Below are 22,467 nucleotides of genomic sequence, written 5' to 3'. Positions count from 1 at the left end.
GGAAATGGACTTTGCGTTGAGTTTACACTATTCTTTTATGTTTTATTTGAAAGCGTGTAATTGTAGACCACAAATATTGCATTCCATATCTTTGGTCTAACTAGGAATTTACAAGTAATCACCATATTAATCAGGAAAAATAAAGACAGAAAAAAAAAAGAACAAGAAAAACGTTTCAAAAGATGATGACAACAATAACAAACCTAGTAAATTACAAGTTGGGTCTAAGAAAGATAGTGTTGTTTAACCAGAAAATAGGAATTTTGGGCAAAGCGTATTTTTAGAAGAACTCGGGTTACTGATAATCAAATAAAGAAATAATTGTATAACGAGAAAGGAAAATTAGACTGAGAAGTAGCCGAGTAAGCAATATAAAGCAATGTAAATAAGTATATTCCAATAATAATCAGTGTCCATACAAATGTTACTTCTCTCCCTTTTATAGCTATTTCCAAGTACAACATTTCTTTCCTCTCATAATAGAGCCATTATGAGCATTTAATGACATTAATAATACGTTATAACTAGCAATCGTAACTGTTTCGTGAAGATTCTATAACGTTTCCTATTATTTACGCTCATTAATTGTAGATATTACGAATCTGTACTTTTTGCTGCCTTGATTCATTCCACCGGTGTCTCTTTAAACTATCAATAGGCCCGAGTGACCGTTCTTTCTTGTCTTCATGGCACTTCGCTCGTACCTGTTAAGACTCGCGTCTCCTTAAGTACTCTTTGTCAGTTGTCACTCTTCTAATAATCCATGTATCTTGACATGTCAGCCAATTAATTCCAAGTGTAATATCGATTTTTCCCCAATACAGATAGTCCTCCCACTTGCCATTTATTCAGCAAATGAATATTTGGGAAGTGAATCTCATTAAAGCGGGAATTTTAGCCGCTGATTCCCACATACCATTATACCTTTTTATGAACTGACGCTTCGTATGTCACTTCCATTTAATGCGTGTGACACGTGGCGACCTATGATTGGTTCTGTAACTCCTCAGCGCCTTTTAGGGATTTTTTACGGCTGCATCAATCACGTAGTTTTTATAATGACGTTTCTATCATTACCTTTTTGTTTGACAGTTGCTTCCAAGTATAAATATATCCTTTGTCTTTTCTTTCACGAAAAAAGTTTCCCATACTTTGCCATTCAATCTTTTCTTCATCTTCGAATAGCTATGTCTTCTTCAAACCCTAATCCTCAAAAGGTCCTTATTGATGATGAACTTTCCCTCGCTCCTACTAGAAGCAGGAGAGGTGGTAGGCTGCGTAGTTTAGGATCAGTTTCCGTTTCGAGGTTTTCCTTCCCAACCTAGTCCTACTCCTCCATCATCTTCTAGAACTAGGCCTTCTCTTTCTCATAGGTCTTCTGCTAGAGGTAGGGATTCCGGTGAGCCAATTCGTGAGCCTATAGTAGATGAGATTATTCCTGCTGAGCTCTCTTTTTATAGTGACAGAGAGTCGATTAGAAACCAGGTATCCTCTATGTCCTCTCATGATTGTGCTGATGTTTACCCTTCACAGATTACTGAAGGTTTGATCTCTGTTGTTCGTAAAGATTGTCATTGGATGTTTGATTTCCCAATTCTGATCCCTAATGCAAATCAAAGGATTACTTCTTTCAAAGCTAACTTTTCTTTTGTGTATACGTACCCCTTTACATTAGACTTTAGACCCCCTATTGATCCAGTCATTATTGAATTCTGCCGCTTCTTCAATGTGTGTTTAGGACAAATTGGCCCTATTATATGGAGGGTTGTTGCATGTTTAAGGTATTTGGCTAATTTGGCTCAATTGCCTTTCACCTTTTTTCATCTAATCCATCTCTACTCTCCTAAATTATTCCGTCATGGGATTTTTACTCTGGTGGCGAGGAGTAATAGAGTTTTAGTCAGCCCTGAGGATGTTAAAGATCGTGGCTGGTACGCCCGATTTGTTGCTGCTCTTACAAAAGGGTTAGTAGGTGAAGAAAATATGCCCTTCCCTGAGAAGTGGAACTTTGCACGTAAGTTTTCTTTACAACTTTCTCTTCTTCTTTTTTCAAGAGTTTGTACTTCCCGTGACTGTTTTACTTTTCTTTTTCAGCAACCATGGAAACTGTTGAAGAGATTCCCAATTTCCGTGGTTGGGTAGAAGTATTGTTAACAATCGCTCCGATGGAAGTAAGGTCTAGGAAGTACCTTTCGAACAGGTTTGGTTGGAAGGTTAAGACTCACGGTAAAAATTTTATTTTCTCTTTTTTCCTTCATTCATTCTCTCTTTTGAATTTATTAACCCTTCTTTTTATCAGGGTTTCCTATTCGAGGTGTGAGTGCTGAGTCAATCGCATATTCTAGACTTTCTTTGGCAAGAGCTCAAGAGATAATCTTGAGTTCTTCATCGAAAAGAAAAGCTGATAGATTACAGGATTTTGAAGATGAAGAGGAGCGGGATGGAAGCTCTTTAGTGCGTAAGCCGCGGGCTAGAAGACGTGTCATTTCGGATGACGAAGCTACTCCTCCTCCTCGTTCTGTTTCTGTGATCGAGCCTATTGAAGCCACTTTATTGAGTTCTGATGAAGAGACGCCTGTGGCACCTCGAGACTCTGTTGATCACCTATTTTCATGTGGATTTGACAATGAAAGTTTTGACTTGGTTGCTGAGAAAACGCCTATTGCCTCTTTTCCTATGTCAGTTACAATGGAATCCCATGTGCCCATTCCTACCGTTGTTGTTTCTGCTCCGCCCGAAGCTATTATAATTTTTTGACCGTTCCTGCTGCCAATACTTCTCGTAATGAAATTGGCTCTTCAAGTGGTACCAGGGCAATGAAGCAAATTACCATTGAGGTTTCTGCTGATGGTAATCGATCTTCTGAAGAAGTCAGGCCAGGCTGATGTATGGCTAAAACCCTTGATAGGTCCGATGGAAAAGTCAAAACTAGAAAGTCATAGTTCTTTGACTTGGATAAACGACATTGTGCAATCATCATTGAAGGTATAGACTTCTCTTTTTACCTTATGTAAATTCCTTTTACTAGGATTTTCACCCCTTTCTCTTTACATAGATCAATCTCATCGGTACGGAGATGATGAAAAGGGTTTCCCATACGGAGCAGTTGATGCATGACTATCAGATTGAGGCCGATAATTGGAAAGAGCAATATGAAAGTCTCCAGCATGAGATGGAAGTTTTAGAAGAGAACAAATGTGCCTTGGAGCAGCAGATAAAAATCATGGCAGCGGAGCTTGCAGTTGGGAAAGCCTCTTCCAATCAGGCGGGCAAGGACAAGCACCTTCTTAAGTCATCTTTTGCTGAACAACTCTCTAAGGCTACAGAAGAGATCAGAGGTCTGAAAGCCTTGTTGGATGAGAAAGAAGTTTATGCAGGTGAGCTTCTTCAAACGTTCACCCAAGCCCAAGAAGATCTCCGAGTGTCTACCGATAAAGTTAAGTTTTTGGGGAGTTCACTTGCCTCTTTACAGGCTTCTTATGATACCGCTTTAGCCGAGAATGAAAAGCTTGAGAATGAAATTGATCATTGGGAGAGAGACTATGAAGCTCTTGAAGACAAAGCTGTTGTTGAAGTAAGTTGTGCCATTTTGAACACGCGCCATGACACTCTTATGGAAGTAAGCCAGGAAGGTTTTAACTTGGATGCTGAGATAGTAAAGATTAAAGAAACAATCGAAAAGACTCAGCAAAGCCAAAGTTTTTCTTCGCCCATGGCTGATACTCCCGAAGGTGTTGAAGCTAATCCTGATGTAGTGGTTGTTCAAGCCCCTTCTGATCAAGTTGAAACTTCGGCTGCGAATGATGCCATCTTGAATACTGGTTCAGAACTTGCTCCATAGTGAAAGTTTGATTATGAAGTTAACTAGTTTTTTTGGTTTGTTTTGTTGGTGAACACTTGGTGGTTTTACCCCTAGTCCCATTTAGGGGTAATATTTTTTGGTAACATCATACCTCCAGTCCTTTTCGGCGTTTTTTATAATGATAAATTAAGCTAAGACTAAGTTCATTCTTAGTTTTAACTAAGTTATTTAAGATATCAAAAAGTTTGTGTTTAACTTTTATGATGCCTTTGACTTGAGTTTCTGTTCTGCTCTTTTTCTGGTTTGCCCTTGCCTTTTCTTTTAAGTTGAGGGCTTTGTTTTCCACTTCAATTTTAATATGTGGGTTTTTATTTTACCCTTTTTAACTTTCACACTTAAAAATGCTTTATTAATTTCGTGGCTTTTTACATCAAGCACGAATTATAAAAGAGGGCCCTTTTATATACGACACTTAATGAAGAAGACGTCTCAACTTCATAATGGTGTAAACATACGAAAGAAGAAATAGGAACACACATGTTTCTTGAAATAACTTTGAGAAAAGTTTTATTCGAACTTGTCAAACTAAATAATACTTTACATGTATTTAAGTATTATCTATAACTCTTTCGTAACTGTTTTCTTTGCAACAGATTTGTAAAAAGAAAATCCAGGGGTTTCTTTATGACCCTTGACTAAATACTGCCTTTAACCTAAACATTCGTAAAACTTCAAGATTTACACCGACGAATGTTTTCTTCATAGGTTTTTGAATCAGGCTTATGTTTTTGGCTCGTGACTTTGCTCTGAACTTGATATTTGTTTAGTAGACTTTAGGCTTGACTTGAAATTTAATTGTTCCAGTCTTCTTTGCCTTCCCTATACATATATTATATGTATGTTATAAGTCCCCCAAGTGTTTGAGCTTTGAAGTATGAAATCTCGGGCGCTTGATTATTCTTTCCATGCGGTCCTTTTCCTGCAAAAAAAAAACATACGGGACTCGGAGGTATAATTTAGATGAAGACCTTAACCCATTACATTTCCATCAAAATAGTTGTAACCCTAGACCGGAATTATGTTTCTTCCACGTGTCTTTCAGGTCTAATTTCATCATTTGGTGTGGCCTAGCTTTTTGCCTATCATCTAAAATTGTTAGTATAACTTTAATAATTCAAAAACAATAATCGTAATTGGAGATACCTGACCGTTGGTATTTCCTTACCCTTAAGAAATAGTACTTCTTCAAGATGAACAACATTCCAACTCGAGGGCTAGAAATCTTGCCATCCATGGTTTCAAGCTCATATGCACATTTTTCCTGCGATACACGAAATCTTGTAGGTCCTTCCCAATTTGACTCAACTTTTCCTGCATTGGCTTGCTCTTGTGGATTGGAAACTTTCACTTGAGGTACGTAGTCCCCAATCTTTGAGTATCTGAGATTGAGCTTTTCCGATTGTAATATCGCTCAATAACTTGTTTTAGTGCCGCCATTTCTTATTAAGGCAGTTTCTCTCTCCTTTTCTTCAAGCAAATCCAGATTTACCGCATCTCTTCCTTCATTAACCTCTCAGTAGCTTGAGCTATCTCGTACTTTGCTCCCCTATTTCAAACTCGAATTTAAGGCTTCAGCACCGTACACAAGTGGAGAAATGTGTTTCTCCCGTACTTATTTTTGTTGTCTTGTTCGTGTAAGCCCACAAGACTCCAGGTAGCACTTCTGGCCACTTGCCTTTTGATTTCTTTCTAGTCTTTTTTTTATAGTTGTTGATTAATAACTTTATTTTTGATGTTAGGCTTGTCCATTGGCCAACTGAGATTAAGTTGTCGAGGCAATCCTTTTAATTTGCAATTTGGAAAATTCTGTGATTTGTGGCACCTGTAAATGCGGGCCATTATCACCAACGATCTCTTTTGGAAACCGCGAACCGACATATGATGTTACGCCAAAATGAAAGTCTCCAACCTCTTTTCCTCGTACCTGTCTGAAAAGGCCCCTGCTTCTAGCCCACTCTAGAAACACTAGTCATGAGTACTTAATAGAAATCAGACTTGCCTTTGGCTTGTTGGTATGGACCTCACGATAATCCATCCCCCACTTCAAAAGGCCAATGGTGCCAGACAACCCGAAAAAATGTAATAATCAGCTGGTCGATGCATGTTGTTACCGATATCTGTGTGCACTGTGTCAGCATTTAGCCACAAAATTTTTCCACTCGGCTTCCATTTTTGGCAGTAATAAGCCTGCTCTTAATTAGTAGTTTTTACAAAGATCTTCCTCACAGCGTAATTTCCACAATGTCCCTCGTGTATTTCCTTTCATCATGTATTCCGTTTGGAGAAGGTGCCGAGACATCTTGTAGAGGGCCACCCAAACGTTTTCGATATAAATTGCCGATCTAAACAATAACGAGCAGCCTTGACAAAGTGCCTGAGCCTTTTCTTATCTTCAGGTAGCTATTCTCGTACTGCAAAAAAAATTAACAATTCTCGGTTTCCGCAATCCCAAGTTAAATTATGTAATTTACCTCGCTTTTTGATCTTTGATCAAGCACAGAGATGAACAAATGTAATTACAGAAGCGTTTTCTTCATTTGTTTTACTTCTGGCAGCGATGCCAAGATTACGACAAAGCGTCCGCAGCGCGTGCGCATTCTGCTTCTTTGTATCTGCGTAACTTTTCCAAGTTTGGAATTGTCTAAACTTAAGTCCCGTGCCTTTTCAGGTAATTGGTCTGCATTCCTCAGCTCTCTAGCTATATAAGTCCCTGCATTTGTTAAATACGAGCTGCCGAATCGCTTTGTGATTACGACTGCACTGCTCTATTTCCGAGCTCTCATGCCATTCTAAACCTGCAATCACAACTTTCTTATTCTGCTTCATTATTAGTAATAGGATGGCATTTTATAAGCTTGCGTATAGTTTCTCCCGCCAGGTGTATCAAGAACAATGCCTAAACGCTGCTCCCTTTACATTTGATGCCGCCATCGGATCAAATAAAGTCCAAGTACCTGGATTAGACTCGTTAATACCTTGTAGTTTCTTTTTCCTGCCTTACTCTGTATCCCTGGGCTAAAATTTTCCACAAAATCTGCTAAAAACCTGTGACTTTATGCAGTTGCTGGTTGATATGTGATGGCCACTATTCACTTAACTCTATAGCCCATTTGGCTAATCTACCTGATAACTCTTGTTTATGCGATATATTACGCAAGGGGTAGGCAGTTACTATAGAGATAGGATGACATTGAAAATAAGGTCTTAATTTCCTAGATGCCATTATTAATGATAGTGCAAGTTTTTCTAAATAAGGATATCAAGTTTCAGCATCCAATAAGACTTAGCTAACATAATAATTGGGATTGTTACCTTGGTCCTCTCAAACTAATACGACACTTACCGCTACTTCCGAAACAGCAAGGTAGATGAGTAATTTTTTCCCATCTTCTGGTTTGCTAGCAATGGTGGATTTGACAAGTATGCTTTTAAATTTTTAAGCGCTTGTTGACATTCTTCAGACCATTCAAATTGATTTTGCTTCTTTAGGGCTGAAAAGAACTTAAAGCATTTTTCCGATGACTTGGAAATAAACCTCCCCAAAGCTGTTATTCTTCCTATCAACCTCTGTACTTCTTTTTTGCTCGTAAGTATATCCGGAATTTCTTCAATAGCCTTAATCTGCATGGGATTTACTTCAATGCCACGGTTAGAAACAAGGAATCCCAAGAACTTACCTGATGACACGCCAAATGCACATTTCTCAGGATTTAACTTCATGTTAAATTTGCGAAGAATCTGAAATATATCTGACAGATGCTGAATATGATCCCCTGCTTGTTGTGATTTGACCAGCATATCATCTATATACACCTCCATGGTTTTTCCTAAATGTTCTTGAAACATTTTGGTCACTAGCCTCTGGTACGTGGCCCCAACATTCTTTAGGCCGAATGGCATAACTTTATAGCAGTAAGTCCCCCTGTCTGTAATAAAGGAAGTTTTTTCCTCATCTAGAGGATCCATTTTTATCTGATTATATCCTGAATAGGCATCTAAAAAGCTTAATAATTCATGTCCTGCAGTAGCATCAATTAGCTGATCTATGTGCGGTAATGAAAAAGAATCTTTAGGGCAAACTTTATTTAGATCAGTATAGTCTACACAAACTCGCCACTTACCATTCTTTTTGGGTACTACTACAGTATTAGCCAACCAATCTGGATACTTTACCTCGCAGATAGACCCAATTTTTAAAAGCTTTTGTACCTCATCCTGAATCACCCGATTCTTGAAGGAACCTTGCTTCCTTTTCTTTTGTTTGACAGGTGGGTATGTTGGATCTTCATTCGGTTTGTGGGTCATTACCTCCGGTGGTATACCTGTCATATCTGAATGCGACCAAGCAAAACTATCTGCGTTAGCTTTTAAAAATTCAATTAACTTACGTTTCATCTCCGGGTTGAGGTTGGTTCCAATGTAGACTTTTCTGTCCGGCCAATGTACAAATAATACCACAGCTTCTAATTCCTTGATTGTTGTTTTTATGTTTTCATTTTCTTCTGGTTCTTGAATAGTATCAGGCCTTGAGTCTACATCTGTTTGCCCGTCTACAGTTGAGGCTTGTGTTGCTGCATCCTCAACTGAATTCTGTAATTGCTATTTTTCGTCACTTTTTGCGCTTGAGTCTGCCACGGAGTTAATGCTTCGAGAAGCCTGTTGGTCACCACGGATTTGCCGTATTCCCTATTGTGAAGGAAACTTGATGACTTGATGTAGGGTAGATGGAACAGCATCCATTTCGTGAATCCATGGTCTGCCGAGGATCATATTGTAAGCCATATCCATTTCTATCACTTGAAATTTGGTGTCTTTGACTACTTCTTCTGCGAATGTGGTGAGTATTATTTCCCCTTTGGTTACGACGCTCGAGTTGTCAAAACCAGACAAGGTTCGTGCCTTGGGTATCAACTTATCATTGGCTTGCATCTCGTTCACCACTCTCAACAGAATGATATTCACAGAACTACCTGGATCAATCAAAACTCGTTTTACATTAGTATCGTGTACAAGTAAAGATATTACCAGTGCATCATTGTGTGGGGCCAGCACGCCATTTGCATCTGCATCATCAAATGTTATACTGTCTTCTTCCAAGACTTGACGGACTCGCTTCCCGTAGGTGACTGTGATTTTTGACACCTTCTTTGCTGCCGTGTATGTTACGCCATTGATCTCGTCTCCTCCACTTATGACGTTAACCGTTCGTTTTGGTGATGGAGGTTTCAGCGGTTCTTGCCTATTCTTCATATATGCCTGCTTTCCCTTTTCACTAAACAATTCTGTTAAGTATCCTTGCTTTAATAGATGTTCAACTTCACCTTGTAATAATCTGCAATCCGCCGTTTTGTGACCGTGATCGTTGTGAAACTCGCACCAAAATTCGGGATTCCTCTTGTTTGGATTCGATCTCATTTCTTTTGGCCACCGTACCTTATCTCCCATGCTTCCTAAAATAGCCACCAACTCGGATGTGCTTACGTTAAAACTGTAACCACCAATTTTTGCTTTTGAACCTCTATCGTCGTCTCGCATGTCTCTCATGTTTCGCTCTTTTCCGAACCTTGACGACGAACCTGATTCTCTCTCCCTTGATCTAGGATCATACCTTGGGTTTTCCTGTTTTGAACGCGAATCCCTTCCTACTGGTCCCATATAAGGTTCGTACCTGTTTTTACCAGACCTTTTTTCAGTTTCTACCCGCCTTGAACTTACTCTTTCATCTTTCCAAGACTGAGTGATGGTATCTTCTTGTATCCGCAGCTTTTGTGCTCTATCTATTGTAAACATCATTCCAAGTTGTTGCAGGGAATTCTCGTAAGCTTTTTTTGAGTCTTCTCATGGCTTCTGAGCTTTTTTCATTCAGATTATTAGCAAAGGCCATAGTCGCCCAATTATCAGGTACACGTGGCAACATCATCCTTTCACGCTGGAATCTGTCTACGAATTCCTTGAGCAGTTCCGTATCTCCTTGTTTTATTTTGTAAATGTCCTCAATTCTTTTTTCAACTTTTTGAGCTCCCGAGTGTGCTTTGATAAATGAATATGCAAGCTCAGCAAAAGAATTAATAGAATTTTCAGGTAAAATAGAATACCATGTTAACGCTCTCTTCGTGAGTGTTTCTCCAAATTTTTTGACCAACACCGATTCAATTTCTTGCTTGGTCAAATCGTTGCCCTTTACATCAGTTGTAAATGCAGTCATGTGATCCCGTGGAACAGTTGTTCCATCGTACTTCGGGATATCATGCATCTTGAATTTCTTCGAAATTGGTAAAGGAGCGGCACTTGGCTTCCAAGGTTGTTGAGAGTATTTTTCCATATCTATCCCCTTGATTACGGGCGGTACTCCAGGTATTTGCTCTATGCGATCGCTCTGTTCCTTGAGCTGTTTCTGCAAAGTTAGTACTAAACTTTGTAAATCAGAACTAACTGGGTTACCTGACCCTCTATCACGAGATTCGCTGGGAGTTCCTCCGCTGCCTGAATTAACGAGTCCCAAGCGCGGATTCTCTATGGTCGCAGTGTTGTTTGGAGGTGGAGTTGGTGATACGGTTGGCAGCCCACTAACAAAAGCTTGAAGAGCATTGCTAACTTGTTCTGCAATTAATTGTTTCAATGCTGCATCGATATCTTGACCGTCCCCACGCTGGTCATTCATATGCGATTCAGATCTATCAGGTGTCCCTTCGCGAGACTGTCAAGGAGAGTTTCGTGGTGAGGAGATTGGAGTTCCATCTCCTTGTTGATTTTGCTGATTCAACTGTTGTTGTTGATTTTGTTGGTTGTTGTCGTTAACGTTCGACATAATTGTTTTGACAAAAGAATTGATTTAGAAAGTAAAAGAATATCCGATTCCCGGTAACGGAACCAATTTGTTTAACCAAAAAATAGGAATTTTGGTCAAAGCGTATTTTTAGAAGAACTCGGGTTACTGATAATCAAATAAAGAAATAATTGTATAACGAGAAAGGAAAATTAGACTGAGAAGTAGCCGAGTAAACAATATAAAGCAATGTAAATAAGTATATTCCAATAATAATCAGTGTCCATACAAATGTTACTTCTCTCCCTTTTATAGCTATTTCCAAGTACAACATTTCTTTCCTCTCATAATAGAGCCATTATGAGCATTTAATGACATTAATAAAACATTATAATTAGCAATCGTAACGGTTTCGTGAAGATTCTATAACGTTTCCTATCATTTAAGCTCATTAATTGTAGATATTACGAATCTGTACTTTTTGCTGGCCCGAGTGACCGTTCTTTCTTGTCTTCATGGTACTTCTCTCGTACCTGTTAAGACTCGCGTCTCTTTAAGTACTCTTTGCCAGCTGTCACTCTTCTAATAATCCATGTATCTTGACATGTCAGCCAATTAATTTCAAGTGTAATATCTATTTTTTCCCAATACAAGTATGTATGCAAATTTTATTCCTATCCGGGGTAGAGTTGTTTTTTATTTCAAAGGATACAAAGAATTAAAAGAGTCTAATGAAAAAAATAAGTAAAGAGGAAAGGCAGTACGACCTCGTATACGTATTAATTTTCTTTAAATTAATTTACACGAGCTTTTTCCAATGTTTTGAGTGTTGCTCTTTTTCTAGAAAAAATATTTTTTAACTTAAGAAATATCAAACAATACACAAATAATACGCAGTACTGATCCCGGCAGTTCCGCTAATCTTCCTATAAATTTCATTCCTAAAAAACCCGGCAAAACATAGTTTATTATATAGTGTTATTAAAACGTTCTCTCTATCCTAAACACTCCGATGCAGAGTTCCTTATTATTAAGTGCTAAAATATCAACTACTAAGTATTACAAGGAAAATTATGATGCACTCGAAGTAGTGATTGTCCACTATGAGAATAATGCTTATTTAACTTTTTTCTAGTAGTCCAATAAATCTCATTTTATACCCATTAAATCTAAACTATTTATCCTTAAATACCCAAACCTAAACAATCTACTTTTCCTACCTATGCAGTTAATACTATTTACCCGGCCCACATGGTTTCTTGATACCGGATCCAAGTCACATTAGGAAGATCTGTGATTTGGCTTATTTACTTCCTTTTCTTGATAAGAACATTTTTTCACTTTTCTCCACTTTTAATTTATCCCTAACGTGTTTAGCCAACAATGACATATATAAAAAGACTGTCAAGCATGCACAGGCTTTCTTCTTCAAAGTTTTAATTTCGTCCCATATTTTCTTGTCGTCACCTAATTAAAACTGAAAGAGCACAACCACGAGGGACCTTTTCCAAAGCTGTGATGTTAACTTCTTGCCTTTTTCTCTATCAAATTGACCGTCTCGGTTATGGTAGCGATTTATGTATATATACACAGAATAAATAATATCTTCTATGACTAAAATTTAAATAGGAATAAAAGCGACAATACTTGCATATAAGACTAAAAGGCTCTAATAAATATTACTATTACTTACATCAATTAATACTACTATTTGTTAATAACGTTTACTTCTAAATACAACAACTGCTAACTATTAATTATCATTTATTATCTATAAAATTATTTACGAACAAAATTTAAACAAGAAAGGAAGGTGAAACAACCTATATTACTCCTCTTTTTTCTCTCTCTATATTGAATGCTTTTTTGTGTTTTATGTTATTCATATAGAATTTCACTTAATTATACAATTATTTTCTTTTTTACTTTTTCTGTATGTATATACGTCTTATATTATATATTTGTTCTTTTTATTTTTGATATTATGTGTGTATGAAGACCCACCATTGTTGAGCTTGAAGCTCCAGAATTTTTGTAATTTTATTTTGAAGATTTATTGTTTGATTTGATGTGGGTGCTATAAAATATTGCTTATAGTATCTTCGAGTAAGCTTCCCAAATCTAAATTTTTATGTGTATTTGAATATCCACCATTGTTGGGCTTGAAGCTCAATTTTATTTTTGAAGATTTCTTGTTTGATTCAAAGTGGGTGCTGTTAAATATTGCTTATAGTACCTTTTAGAAGTTCATACTGAAATTTGATAGCATTTGGAGCTGATTTGAGGTGATTGAGATCGACATTTTCAGCTGAAAATCGAATAAGAACACAACTACCCAATAGTATACCGCTACGGTATACAATATGTTATAGGAGTATATAGCTATACTGCAACAGTATACTATTATAGTTTAAAATATACTGCAATGGTATATTGTAATAATCGAAGAAGAACACAGTTACCTAATAGTATACCGCTACAATATACAATATACTATAGGAGTATATAGTTATACTGCAACAGTATACTATTCTAGTATACAATATATTGTTATAGTATACTGTAATAATATGCAATATACTGTAACAGTATGTTGTAATAGTATACAATATACTATAATAGTATACTTATTACCCGTAAATTCACTTGCCTTTTCCCTTTTAATTTGCTTTAAGCTTTTACCCAACGTGAGAGGCAAATTGAAAATGCAAAAAAAAATTAAAAAATTATAGTATGCTATATAATGTAACGATATACTCTTACAATTAGATCCTTTAGAATTTTTTTGAAATATTTGTTGACAACTGATATTATTTCAGTTTAATAATTAAATTAAATTTCTTAACTCTTTGCGTACAATTGTATACCTTGTTGGTATAGCTATATACTATACTGGTATCATATGTTAGTTAATATTTTTTGGTTGTATTAGNCTCTTCCGATCTAAAAAATAGTGAAAACAGTAAATGAAATTAGATTATGAATAGAAAAAGAATATAAAAAAAGAAGTTAAATAAAATTAGAAAATGAAAAAAGAAAAAAATAAGAGAAAACGAGAAAAAAGAAAAGGAGAAAAGAAAAAAAAAAGAAGCATAAAAATAAAAAGAATTGGAGAATAAAGAAAAAATTCCCCACAAAAACTACTATGGGTAGAAAATATAATTAGTTTATGGGTAGAAAAATAAATGAGTAGACAAGAGTAAATAGTTTTGTTTTTGTGGGTAACTGTGTCATTCTTCCAGTTTTATTAGTATTTAGATATTGTAGCACATTATGCGTAACAACGTAGGGGCCTAGTGTGAAAGAGCACAATTGGGTTGAGACATAACTGGCCCAGGGCCGTCCACTTGCAAAACAGATGGGCTTGAATTGAGAGCCCTGACCGGCCATTTGTGGTCATGTTTTTTTGGAAATTAGCCAGTCCTAGAATTTCAAATTCACAAGTGAAATTATATGACGATATTCTAGATTTCACTTGCATAATTTTAAGCTAGCGTTTGAACATAATTGGAACTTGAAACATGAATTTTTGAGGTGAGATGAAATACAATTTTTGAAAGTTAAAATTGCATTTGGACATGCATTTTACTTGAAAGAAATTAAATGTTTTATGAGTAGAAAACTTCAATAACTACTCCAGAACTCTTTTTGGGATTTGAAGATTTTGTTTTAAAAATCTGCCAAAAAATGGTCTAAATCTATACACAAGATATTTAAAATTAAAATTTGGAAAAAAGCTCCCAAATTTTATGGCCAAACGGGAGCTAAATTTCATGACAACAGTTATCTTTAAATAACAAGAGCTGAAAAGTGGCTATTCGTGAATTTTAACTCCCACCCCCCCCCCCCAACCCCCCACCTCCCCCCACCCAACCAAATTGCTTGTTCTAATGTCCATCTTTATGCTTGAGGTAAGTGCGAAATGCTTCACTTTGCTGCTACGCATCTACAACAATACGGCTTTAACAATCTTCTTACTTCTAAATTATAAACTCCACAAAGTACATAATGTGTCAGTCTCCAAAACAAATGCTTACAAAGGCTTGGTTTACTATCTTACAAAAGAATACCATCCTAACTTACTGCTGCAACTTTCTGCACTATGTTATAATCTCAAGCTAAAACAATGACTAATATGTTACAACAATAAGATGGCTCAATAAATTACAACATGAATCAACTAAAATACTCCACAAAACAAGCTCAAAGAAATGACACCACCATTCGAACAGCAGGTCTGCAAGAAAAGCATGTCCAAGTGTACATTTTGGTCAAGGCTTCTTCAAGAATCCATTCCAAGCTTCATATACAAGGTGACCTCGACTAGTAGCCTTTTCCCAAAATTGTGCTCGTAGGAAAACTTTCCTCCCAATTGTAAAGCTCGACATTTCTGAGCTTAAAGAAGAATTCTCATTCCACAAAAAAAATAAATCAAGCATCAGTTACGGATACAACTTCAACTTTTGCGATCAAGATCTAGAATCGATAGCCACGAGATCAACTCAGCGGAAATAGTTTGAATCATTCAACATTATGTAATGTCCATTCTCCATAACCTTTATATCTTCGCCATCATACCACGATATATTTCCTGCATAAACCAATGTATTATAAGCACAAACCTGTAGTAAAATTTGAGTAGAAAAATGATATTGAGGCCTCAATTTGGACTTCAAAGTACAGTAGCTTTTAAAGAATCACTTCTAAAAAGTAAAGTCCAGTCTCAACTCAAAAAGGTCATCAGTCCCAACACCAATGTAAGGTACCTATGTGCCACATGGGCAACAATGTAAAAACACGTGATCTTTTGGGACACCAAGTACCCAAAATCAGAAGGGCATTTGAATCTGTACACCTGAATTGAGCAAAGTAGGAACAGCTAATCTCACTATCTCACATATGCAACTTTGTAAAAACACATACTCCCTTCGTGATCTAGCCCCATTGGCCATCACAAAAAGAAAAATCATTATCAAAAGTCGAGTAAAATAAAGCAGAATACCAGGCTCGATTATTTTATCAGTGTTTACTTACTATCTCCGCTGAAATCAGAAAATTACAAAAACAAAATTTAGCAGTATCGAGAAATTTGTACACTAAAATAAGTCAGATTGACCTGAAGCAGGAGATATCAGATAACTACACCTAAGTCAAAATATGCTTTCAAGTGTTGCAGATAGAATGAGCCAATTCTTTAGTGTTGGCAGATTTTAGCTTGCATAATATCAAGGATATATACATTGATATGAGAGGCCTACAGCATCTAAAGGTGGGGTGCATGCTGCAACTTCAATTTTTACCTGGTGTAGTTGCTGGTTCCTGTTCTCTAGTCACATGAAGTACGACTGTTCCTGAAAGTACTGTGATAAATCCACATATCTCAGATACTATACTGCTAGCATCTTGTCCAGCCCAATCCTGCAGAGCAATATCATAAAGCAAATGATGGGTTCGCATTTTACTCCGTAAACATATTGAAGGAGGACCACAATTAAGAATAGCTTAATTGACAACATACCTTGAACATTATTGCGCTTGCCATGATGGTCAAAGTGGTGAACATTACATAATATATTGGAGAAACAATTGCAGCATTGAATGTATCCAGTGCCTATCCAAATGATGCATAAACGTCAGAAAATGGTTCAAACACCCAAAAGAAAAGCAATGTAAATTATCCCTAAAAAAAATCATGCGTATTGCTAAACTGCAAAACTAAGATTAGGCGTAATAGCATGCAGTTCTTAGTAACTGCACTTTATAATGGTCAACCAGCATCTCAAGGTTCATTTGATAAGGAAAATCTCAATATGAAGCAGTACCAACTATTGTAGAAAATTTCTTTTGCTAGATTACCAACCAAAGCACTCGTTGCAGATATTAAAACTGCTCACATATCAAGCATGCAAGAGAGCTACAAAGGAAACGAGAAACTGAACCGTAGTATCCTTCATCTCAACTTAGGAGTAGAGCAATGCATCATTTATGGACACCTTCAGTTTCATAGTACTCTACTTATTTGTCTAAGTGACATAAAGATCTAAATTAGAAGCTGCTTTTATTGCCAAATCACAAAAGTTGAAAACAAAGTGTTGGTGGAGGAGAGACACATAAAGCGAAGATAGCAGACTTACTCCCATAAGCTCCTGAAAGAAGAGGGAGACATGAATATTATGCTGGGTGCTTTGGAGCACTCTGAGAGTCGTAGAGATTTCGGGTATTGTAGGCATATAAAGGTTGTGGAGGATGAAGGGGCTATGTGTAGGATGAGTAAGGAAAGAGCGACTGGGCCGGACGAGATCCCGGTGGATTTTTGGAAAGAGCGTGAGTAAGGCGGGTATGAAGTGGCTTATTTGGTTGTTCAATGTCATTCTTAGGACGGCAAAGATGCCTGAAGAATGGAGGTGGAGTACAATGGTTCCGTTGTACAAGAACAAGGGCGATATTTAAAATTGCAACAACTATAGGGGTATTAAGCTGCTGAACCACACTATGAAAGCTTAGGAGAGGATAGTGGAGATGAGGGTGAGGAGGAGTGTGTCTATTTCTAAAAACCAGTTCGGATTCATGCCAGGGTGATCGACTATAGAAGTTATTCATCTCGTTAGGAGGTTGGTGGAGCAGTATAAGGAGAGGAAGAAGGATCTTCATATGGTGTTCGTTGACCTAGAAAAAGCATACGACGAGGCCCCAAGGGAGGTTCTACGAAAATGATTGAAGGCTAGAGAGGTACCTATTGCATACACTAGGGCGACTAAGGACATGTATGGTGGAGCTAAGACCCGGGAGAGGACAATGGGAGAAGATTCAGGACATGAGAATTCTTGACTGCCCAACACATTGCTCCATACAACATAGTCGGTCTAACAACCACTATATAAAGCTTACGTTTAAGTCTCAGTGGCATATTCTTATTGCACAAGAAATCGGATGCGATAGGAAGTGTGACATCATCGTCAATCTCCCCATACTTGAAACTTCCTCTTTTGGGGATGACTTGTGTATCAAACCTCACCTCCACGTCAGCCTCATGAGTCACGTCACTGAACCTGCACTCCAAGTATTCTGTCTAAGTCCTACTTAACCTGAAACCTTTAGACTTAAGAGTTTGCTTCCAAACCTCCAGCCTAGTGTTAACTCTGCCCCGTGTCTCATTAATCAGTACTATGTCATCTGCAAATAACATGCATCATGGCACCTCCCTTTGAATGTGTCACGTCAATTCATCCATCACCAAGGCAAATAGGAACAGCTGATCCCTGGTGCAACTCCATGTTTGGCCATACCAGGAGAGATATGATTAAAAATGAGGATATTCGGGACAAGGTGAGAATGGCCTTGGTGGCGGACAAGATGCAGGAAGGAGGTTGAGATGAGGTGTGAGAGATTGGTCGTGGGGGGTCTAAGGAGAGGTAGAGGCAGGCTGAAGAAGTACTAGGGAGAATTGATTCGACTGGATATGACATATCTTCAGCTTACCGAGTACATGACCCTTAAGGCCTTGATAGGACGGGTCGAGAATTAGGGTTGTAGATTATTAATAATAATAATAATAATAATAATAATAATAATAATAATTATTGCATTCTTTTATTCTAATATTTATAGTATAAACTATCTGTTGTTTCTTTTGTTTCAGCTATCTTGCTATTGTTACTGCTTCTTTTCTTTTCCATGCTTTCTTCGAGCCGAGGGTCTATCGGCAACAGCGTCTCTACCTTCACAAGGTAGGGATAATATGCGTACACACTACCCTCCCCAGACCCCATTAGTGGGATTATACTGGGTTTTTTTGTTGTTGTACAAAAGTAGAAAACAGAAACATAACTTAAAGACCTCAGGAAAACATTGTAGCATAGTTGGTATCAAGTATTGATTCTCTGTTTTATCGTCATTTAACATGAAACACCTTGTGCAAGAATTGATATCATTACATGGAGATCATAAATCCAATAACTGATCTAATATTTAAATTCAGAGGAATTGACACCAGATATACACATGATGCATGAGCTGAGCTGATCCTGGATGCATTGCTAGGTCATCGTCAATATAGACGCATTCTGAATTTTAACACCTTAAATGACAAGCATGTTATTGAAAGAAATGGGACTTCGCGCTAGTCAAGGTAATGTAAATGAATGATCATATGGATTAATGAAAGTCTCAGTCAAGCTGGGAAAGTACCATATAGACATTACCTTGTTTAGATAATTCAACTGTGTGATGACACAGATGACTGCAACAGCTAGAAAAAACCAAGTCTGCGGATAGGCAATCTGACTAATTCCTTCCAAAGTAAGTTTTATTGCAATTCCAATAGCCTTTATGCTGACAACCTGCAGAAATAATTTTTTGAACAAAAAGCTACAGAAACATCCTGACAGGCTAGCAAAACGTTCACATGTGCAAAACTGCATCTTGTCCAACAACAAGAATGTAGTGTACACATTCCAACAAAGAATAAAAGAAGATGACGGAAGTAGACTAGAATAAAAAAATAATTACCGTAAGTGCACCCATTAAGGAACATATTCCCAAATAGACCAGTACGTTCGTCTGCCCATAACGAGGCTCAAAATGCAACATCAAAGCTACTACTATGGATATTGTTGCTGCTACATAAATCAAAAATGCTGCTGACAAAAGAAGCAAGGAGAAATTAGTAATAAGCTCTGCAAAAGGGAGAAATATCTTATAACCTATAGCTAGATAAACAGGAATAATACCAAAAGTCCAGACCTGGTTGAATTGCCAAAATCCAGATTTCTTGCACAGAAGTCGGCATATGCTCCTGAGGTGCATGTACAACAATTACCACAGATCCTACAATGCACAATATGCATCCCACCACACCTAACAGTTGTAATCGTTCCCGCAACATAAAGTGCGCCAAGATAGCACTATTCAAATTAACCAAGGTTAGTTACGCAAACATCAGCAGGAGTTCCTTATCAGAATTTTAAAACAGCTAAAAGAACTTCAAAATCATACCTGATAATTATACTCAATGCACCAAGAGGGGTCACAAGAACCGCCGGAGCATAAATATAAGCCACAAAATTGGAAACCTCCCCAACAATCACTGCATACCCAAATCCAAATGACATTAAGACCAGAACAATGTAACACATTCCTGGAAAGAGGTTAACTTATGGAGACATCTCATGATCCACTTACTTGTGATCATGCCTGACCACCAAAGGGGTTCAAGCAAATAAGTATAACCTCCAATTCCTGCAGTGAAGATTACAACAACTGTTTAGCTAGGTGAATTGAAGTTGACAGAGTATTTAATGAGGAAAAAGGGTACTAAAAACGATGTTTGTTGTTCTGCTATCAATTAAGTACTAACCAGATAATTGGCACACTAGACTACGGTCTAAAAATAAAAAAACTATATTAACTTATAAGCAAAATATGATCAGCTAGAAGTACTGGCATAGATTACTCCATGTGAAACTCACAAGTATTTCAGGGACAAAAGCTTCAGCACCCACTAGAATGTCCAACCAAAGATGGTTCTTCTAGTATTATGTATGGGTTGGCAAGATCATGAATAAGAATAGAAACTATTGGAATATAAGCATTGGGTTGCAGTGTTTTAGCCGGCTAGAACTTGTCAATCTCCTACTCATGGCTTAAATTAAAGAAAATGACAACAGGAAGAAGAAGAAGAAACCTAAATGTGAAGAACCCAAATCGGCAATTCCCAACTAGTAAGTGCTACTAGAAGAAGACTGGATCTAATGGGGCTAGAAAGGTTGTCAACAGACTCAGCACGAAAAACATTGAGATGCATTAATTGCCTTTAGACCTCATATTAGTCATTTTAGCATTTCCCTATCCACATTCAAATAATGGGTTTCTAGATTTTCTCTTCTTTATTCATGTGACCATCTCCCACTTCATTTATGCATTCCAACACAGGCCTGAACTAAAATTGATCCCGAAGGATATTGTTTCCACCACCTAAATGATTAAAAATCCTGGTAAGCTTAGCTCTTGAGTAACTGCATGCCCTTAGCATATAGTCTATCAGATGGTGACTATAGACCCTATTAATGAACAACAAATTACACACCCTATAATACCTGATGAATCAAAGAAGAACCAACATAAATACAACAAATTGAACAGAACAATTCTCCCCTATGTTGAAATACAATGTAAAGAGCATGCCCAGGTATTAGATACATAAACTTGCAATGTTTACCAAATAGAGAATAGTATATTCCTTCACTAGTATAATTTCTCCTATGTGAGTTTCACAGAATGGTCAGCTTAAAGTAATTTGACTATAATGAATCTTTTGACTATTTGAACAGGCCTCAATAAAGCTGGAATGGATACCGAAGATTCATACAGTTGAAACCCAACTAATTTGGTATTGAAGGCGCTGTTGATTGATATATTTTCACTAATATCACACATAGCACTGTCAACAACACAATTTCACCTTTAATTACTGGATTTGTGCATCCACACAAGTAATTCAACTTCAGGCAAGCGAACAGATTGTGCCTTTTCAATTTGTAAGTTGTCTAATAAACGGAAGTAAAAATCTAAGACACACAGAGGGAGAGAGAGCATTTCAGACCTGCACGAGTTCCAGCAGCAGCAGCAGCAGCAGCACGTTTGAGACCTTTCTTTTTCAATATAAAACTCGTTCCAATGAACAAGCTTGATACTATTGCTAGAACTAATCCTCTACTATTCTCCGAAAACCCCATCCTCTCTCCCTGTCACTTCTTCTTACTTCTCCAATATTTATACACACAATCAAATACTCAATCTGTAAGAATAATTGCTTCACTTTACTCTTCTAACTTCTTCTTTATATATATACACGGTCAAAAACGCATTAAATACAGAATCTGAAAGAATAATTGTTCCTTCTAAAAAATTACAAAAACTGAGCAAGTTGCAAGAACTACTGTTTGTTGGGAATTGGGAGAGGGAGATCTGAAACAATTAAAGAACAAATAAAATAGTTTCAGAGAATTCTTGTTTCCTCCCTCTCCTAAAAACCCATAAAGTTAGTCTGTTTGTTGGAAGCTTCGGTAATATGGTCTTTCTTCCTCTGCTTCTTCAAATTTTCACTGTGACGCGGGGACTATTTAGTAAACGTGAAACACGGGAGCAATTTAACGCCGTTAAATCGAAGCTTTCAGGTTCTTTTGGAAATGCTGAGATTTAACGAGCCTAACAACCAGGAAGGCCACGTCACCAGACGACCAAACAGCGTGTGAGTTGGCCCGGCCGACCCTAATCAGCTGCATATTTCCTTTCTTCTCTATATTATATTATTAGGGATGAATGATACAGTTACCCACAAATACAAAATTATTTATCTTTGTTTATACATTTGTTTTTTTATCCATAAACTAATTACATTTCCTACCCATAATAATTTTCATGGAGAATTTTCTCTTTTTTCTCCAATTCTTCTTTATTTCTATGCTTTTTTTTCTCTTTCTTTTCTCCTTTTCTTTTTCCTCATTTTCTTCTTTTTTTCTTCTCTTTTTTCTTTTTCTAATTACATTTAACTTCTTTTTTTCATATTCTTTTTCTCTTTATAATCTATTTTTATTTTCTCACTATTTTTTATTGTTCTTTTTTTTATACAATAAGAAAACATAATTAATATAGTAAATATTTATTCACCTTTTTTAATATAACTAGTATAATATACCTTTTGTCTTTTTTCTCATTTTTTAAATTCAATTATTAAACTGAAATATATCAGTTGTCACTTGATCTAATTCACTGAATATTACAATGACTGCTGGTGAGCATCATAAATTACATAATTAGAGTCTAAAGTTCAACATGTGAT

At 36.9% G+C, this 22,467-nt stretch overlaps 1 protein-coding gene across 1 annotated transcript; it reads right to left on the bottom strand.

Moving 5' to 3' along the window:
* Positions 1–14,587: 14,587 nt before the first annotated feature.
* Positions 14,588–21,733, bottom strand: LOC109213165 (probable magnesium transporter NIPA6). Its single transcript, XM_019376921.1, has 9 exons — positions 21,229–21,733; positions 19,809–19,865; positions 19,623–19,713; positions 19,371–19,531; positions 19,137–19,264; positions 18,830–18,967; positions 16,147–16,239; positions 15,929–16,046; positions 14,588–15,219 (listed from the first exon to the last, which is right to left on the bottom strand). The coding sequence occupies exons 1-9, from the start codon at positions 21,359–21,361 to the stop codon at positions 15,131–15,133; spliced, it is 1,008 nt and encodes a 335-aa protein (XP_019232466.1). The 5' UTR covers positions 21,362–21,733; the 3' UTR covers positions 14,588–15,130.
* Positions 21,734–22,467: the final 734 nt, after the last annotated feature.

This window comes from Nicotiana attenuata, unplaced genomic scaffold (assembly GCF_001879085.1).
Source record: "Nicotiana attenuata strain UT unplaced genomic scaffold, NIATTr2, whole genome shotgun sequence".
Lineage (NCBI taxonomy): Eukaryota > Viridiplantae > Streptophyta > Magnoliopsida > Solanales > Solanaceae > Nicotiana > Nicotiana attenuata.
This window is presented reverse-complemented; position numbering and strand designations above follow the sequence as displayed.